Here is a 5550-nt window from a genome sequence, read left to right as displayed (position 1 = left end):
AACATAAATATATTCATATGAGAAATAGTTTCTATGTGCCCCCACCCTTATACAATATAGGTAAGTGTAAAACAGAGCCTTATTTAAGTAACCGAAGATGAGTGTGGCACACCCCATTTTCACATGGGAATGGGAACAGGATCAACAAGCACCGCAATGACTTTCTCTTTCGTCTCATGTTTGGAATTAGTATATCCATCTCCATGGATGTATAGGCCTTCTATCACACGTGGGAGGTTGGTCCCTCGAAGAAGAAGTGGCAATGGGATAAGAGTCGGTCCCAGGCATGCCTTGTTTATGTCCTTCCACCCCATAGCAATCATTTCTCGAAGCTTGGTATATGCTTCTTCCTCTGATACACCATGCTCCTTCATGTAGCACTCGACAGTTGAAGCAACATGCTCCCTCTCTTGCTCAAACTTCAGGTATCAGCAACATAAATGGGTGATAAGAACATGTACAATACGAAAACTTGACTCAAGTCAAACCTTAGCCGGTCGGGTGGACTTGAAAGCTCAACCTGATTCGACTTACTTTCTAATAGTTATAAAGATTAAAAATTCAATAATTATCAGTAAATGTTTAAAATAGTTTCAGCAGGGATTAGATATATAAAATATAGAATTTATCAGCATCTCATTAAATAGTGCTTTGCTTCAGTTTGTCATGTCGAGTCGGCTCGGTATACCATGCCAAGTCTGAATTGAGTCACACATAAAACAGAAAGTTTCACAACGAATCAGCTCAAAATCTTGTTAAGCCATTTTAAAAACTTGCCACTTAAAAAATGATCTCATACTTTTTAGTTAACAGTAATTTGTATTGGAAACTATAGTTTATATAAATTATTGATTATCAATATTTTTTTTATCTTTATCAAAATCTCTAACCGTGTCGAACTCACATGTACCAAGTTGATGCATTACCTAAAAAAACTTCTTCCACCAATCAACTCAGACCAAATTGTTTGGGCCTGAGTCCCGAGTCATGACTGACCCAATCGGGATTATTGTCAATGCTGACTCATTGTGCCAAACTAGGTTTGAGTTGCATCTGACTTAGATAAGTCATTAATCCATGATTGGTGGTGGTGGGGAATCCCTATGCACATTTAATTTACCAGGAAAAATGTGCATGGGCTACTACTCAATTCATATGTATTCTTACATGATGGCTTGCGATGTCATCCAACAGTCGGCATACAATAGATAAATCCATAATGAACTTTGGATGGGTATTCAGCCAATCAAAGACTTCCTTGCTGGCCACATCTCCCATGCCAACATAAGCAACGCCAGTGAGTAATGGGAAGCCGCAACTGAGTAGTGAAACATGAAGATGCTCTCCTAATGTAGGCACGTGCTTTCTGTTGACCCATTTGGCTTCATCCATGTAGGACTGGACGAACACCTTCATCTGATCATGCCATATCAAACCAAACTCCTTTAGAAAAATTCAAATAAATAAATAAATAAAATAAAATAAACAGGAGTATATATGATGAGGAAGAACATGCAATTGTACATTTGCAATACCAATCATCTAGATTGAATGAACCAATACTCCCATTTGAAAATCTTAAACACATGATTGGCATATTGCTTTTTCAGTTCAGTATATTTGAACCATTGAAAAAAATTGCTCAATCCATAACTGACCTACTCATAAACGGTTTGGATGAACAATATTTCAGTGGGTCAACCGGATCCAATTCCAACCTACTGTAATACCAGTCATCACCAACGAGCCTGGACCTAGATGGATATAGTTGGAAATGGCCGGCCTTACAATTTATCAGGCCAGGCATGGACTCACCTAGGCTAGACCTTGTGCCTAGCTAGTGGTATTGCCCTATGACTGTAATAACTCTCATGAAGTAGAGTTTGGATGTCATACTTCTCTTTTTATGTAGTTTGTACGATAGAATTTTTCCTCCGGCATCATCTGGCTCTCTATTTCATCTACTGTGTTCAGGATTGCAAGATAGCAAGCCTTCATGTAATCTGGAAGCCCTTCTGTAGCCTCAAGTTCCCACCTGAAAGTTATTAGTCTCTAACATTTCACATCGATAGTGTTTCCACGGTAATCAGTTGCATAAGAAAGATGGACCATTTCCCAGTTTATAGTTTATCAACCACCATTAACCCTCTAGAGTGATTTCAGCAAGAATATTGAAATTTCAAGGAGGGTTCCAGATTTATACCTGTAGACTGCATTAGTGAATATTTCAAGTTCGTCGAACGTGGCGTATGCATCGTAAATGTCATCAATTATCGACAAAAGTTTCATTATTTTGGTTTTTATGGCTCTTGCACGGGTGTACTGAGGCTCAAAGTACACTCCCAAAATCCAAAAGTAGGTTTCCACCAATCTATCTCTTGCAAAAGGGTACTTGGTTGCAAGCCCAAGATCTTTCCACCACCTACAACAAACGTCGACACATCAATATATCATATTAGTGAGAATTAGATGGTTCATTTGTTACTAGTTGCACTGTGTTTGGATGCTCAATTGAGTCAATCCCAAGATCGTTCCACCACCTACGCATCAATGTATCATATTATTAAGGATACCATCCAAATGCGTCACTAAAATAATAATGAAACTTACCTAGAGAGGTCCCTCAACTCTCTCTGATGCAGAGACTGCAGACAATTAAAATCCAATCTTGCAAGCTCAAGCAACACATCGTTGTGAGACTCATCTTCTTGATAGAGTGAGATGTAGTACCTTGACTCCAGCCTTGGTATGCGCTTGTGTAGTGGAAGCTCTAGGGCTCGACGTACCTTTGCAACAAGTGGAGGATGAAGGTGGTCCACGATGGTCTTAAGGTGACCACTAGTGAAAACAATGGCTTCATCCAATATATCTTCTCCTTGTATGCCTAAGTATGCAGCTTCATATAAGCTTAACATACCCCTCACATCACTTCTCAGGGTTTCTTTGAAGTTTCCATCCTCATCTTTGAAATTTCTGAAAACATCTGCTTTGCCATTCAAAATTTCATGACATCATCTATAAATGGTCTTGTGATGGTGCTTGTGCATGTGTGGTGCATGAGAGCATGCATGTGATGTCCAGACCATTCGTCTAAAAGGTCCCATCACTTGTGCGCCACTCGCACAAATCTCACTGAACAGAGAGATCTCAATCCGCTTCTCACACCTCGTAGAAAAGGGGTGCAAACGCTAAAATGTGTTTTTAGATGATGTTGACATGAAGGGAAAGATTCATTTCCCATACATCCCATCTATGGTTTAATCTTCTAATAGATGAATGGTCTAGAACATCATGTGTTTTTTTATTATATAAATATGCCTACGCGCATAGAGAGAGAGAGAGAGAGAGAGATTCTTATACCAGAAGACACGTTGTACCCTCCTTGCCTTAGCAGTCTGAATCGGAGTGCAACGGCGTACAAATCATCATATTGAACTTTCGTATATTCACCATACATACGGTGTAATGCCTCGTCTATCTCGTTTTCAAAGTGATACGCCACTCCCAGCCGTTGAATATCATCAATCAGATTCATTTCTTGCACTGAACCATGGGTGTTGAAAAGCATCCTTCTCACTTCTTCCTTAAGCATTTCAACCTTTCTCGTCCATGCATCCACCTTCTGCATCCATTCCATCGACAAACTCAAAAATACTAATAGATTATTTATTTTTTCTTGAATTATGAATTTTGAAATTTTGCGTACATGAATACATGATCTAACGTGCATGGATTTGCACATGCACCTGCAACACGTGCAGCTAAGAGTAATACTCTCCACAAAGGAGCAAACATAGTCAACATCCACATTGTTCACGCATGGACATCCCCACGCACGTACTGCAGCCTAAAAATGAGGCTGATGCTATGTACATGGATTGTCTAACAGCAGTGATTTTCTTCTCTTTTTCATTTTACTCTGCATTCTCCTTGCACACGTCTGGCCCACACATGCTGGCTATGTTGAAAGACAGGATTTTAAAGCCACAAGCGTATCTGATAGGCCTACATGATGAATGGCGTGGATGTCATTCACGCATGTCATCACATGGTCGTGTGTGAAATAAATTCCTACCTTTTGGTCTCCTGAGTAGTTAAGGAAGTGATCACCCCACACCGTTGGGTGAAAAGTGGCTGTTTGGCGGACAACCTCAGGCTTTCCCATTTTGGTGGCTTGAAGGGTAGAACAAAGAGAAGGCGGACCTTGATGAGCCATTTCAATAGATGGATGGAATTGAAACAAGTATTTTTTTTTTTTTTTGCCTTTTTAACTGAAGGCTTGTCTGGTCCAAGACAGGCAGATTATGGGTATTTAAGGCCCCAGGGACACGCAATACATGTTGTGTACTGAGTTTTCATCTGTCTTTGATTGTCTGTGGGTAGACAAGTTCTGCATCATGACCTCATGTTACACGTTCAAAAGATGTGATGATCAAGACAGTTTGTTTGGTAGGTGGCTAGGTGGATCAAAAAGGCAAGGATTCGACGGCTCTGGCCATCCATGTTTATGAGTTTTACTCGTTGAATCTGGCCATCCATGTTTATGAGTTCAGCTAGGGGTGCTCTCCTTCTGGACATGGTAGGCCTTGAGACATTGAGAAGGTCTTGAGCAGTTCCAGTTCCCCTTCTGGGGTTGTTTGCAGAGGGCTTTCCAGCGGTTTTTCAAAGTTTTCAGGCTGGTTTTGTTTGCCCCAGCCTTGGTTATATGATAGGTGTGGTCCGATTTTTTGGTTTGGACCCTCCCGAATGAATGTAAATCGCTGTGATTAATGAAATCAGTGGAATCTTTCCACTTAATATATATATATATGGACTGTTTTTCTGACATTATTTTAAATAGCAACTAATCGAATAGCTAATAAATGTAACAATAATCGGGATTTCCAAGCATCTTTGTATCATGTTGTTGCAACCTATGTGATTTCACTGAGTATTGACCATGCAACACTCGACTCAGAACTCTTTTGTGGATGAGTCGATGAGGTTGCCTCGCTTTTCATGGACATCAAGAAAAACAGTTTTTTTTTTCCTGAGAGGTCTTTTTACAACAGTTAGTTCTGAGATAATGAATGGAAAACCTTAGCCCCTTGAGCTTACATGTCGCACTCTATCCTCCCCCGAATCATGAATTGTGCACCAACAAACCTAGTATGGATGAGAGATCTTTTCACAATAGATCTGAAAGGATACATGAAAGCTACCTCATCAAACCACATGAATTTGCACTCAAACGTCACAGTCCATCCTTTCCTGGAACGTGAATTGCCAAAAGCCCCCATAAAAAGAAGTTTACCCTTTTTAACTCAAAACTCTCATATACCTCAATTAATATTACATCATGTCATTTTGGTGCTAGATGCGTTCGAGGTCAAGACCTTATTGCGAACCGGGCCTGCCACGTGCCATGTATATAGTTGTTGATAAATAACAAAATACAAGTGTGATCTGCAGTATTAGTGAAGGGTGCAGTTTTTTGTGATCCTTGCATTGGGTCCAACCTATTGAAATTTATCAGTTATTCAACCTAACTTCATTGGATATGGTCCTCGT

The 5550-nt window shown here is 40.0% G+C and overlaps 1 protein-coding gene across 1 annotated transcript; it reads right to left on the bottom strand.

The window, feature by feature from the left end:
- Positions 1-1140: 1140 nt before the first annotated feature.
- On the bottom strand, positions 1141-4272 carry LOC131240408 (probable terpene synthase 2). Its single transcript, XM_058238657.1, has 6 exons — positions 4076-4272; positions 3361-3622; positions 2611-2983; positions 2204-2422; positions 1897-2035; positions 1141-1416 (listed from the first exon to the last, which is right to left on the bottom strand). Exons 1-6 carry the CDS (start codon positions 4214-4216, stop codon positions 1147-1149), a joined length of 1404 nt encoding a protein of 467 aa, XP_058094640.1. The 5' UTR covers positions 4217-4272; the 3' UTR covers positions 1141-1146.
- Between the last annotated feature and the right edge of the window lie 1278 nt (positions 4273-5550).

Source organism: Magnolia sinica, chromosome 1 (assembly GCF_029962835.1).
Source record: "Magnolia sinica isolate HGM2019 chromosome 1, MsV1, whole genome shotgun sequence".
Lineage (NCBI taxonomy): Eukaryota > Viridiplantae > Streptophyta > Magnoliopsida > Magnoliales > Magnoliaceae > Magnolia > Magnolia sinica.
The sequence above is the reverse complement of the archived record's forward strand: the minus strand, read 5'-3'. Positions and strand labels throughout refer to the sequence as shown.

What these genes read in the sequence shown, in the direction of transcription:
- LOC131240408 (XM_058238657.1), bottom strand. Translation starts at nt 4,216, where the DNA reads ATGGCTCATCAAGGTCCGCCTTCTCTTTGTTCTACCCTTCAAGCCACC. An exon ending in ACTACTCAGGAGACCAAAAG is followed by an intron (nt 3,623 to 4,075) that starts GTAGGAATTTAT and finishes GAATGGATGCAG; the next exon opens with AAGGTGGATGCATGGACGAG. An exon ending in TTCACTAATGCAGTCTACAG is followed by an intron (nt 2,036 to 2,203) that starts GTATAAATCTGG and finishes AATAACTTTCAG; the next exon opens with GTGGGAACTTGAGGCTACAG.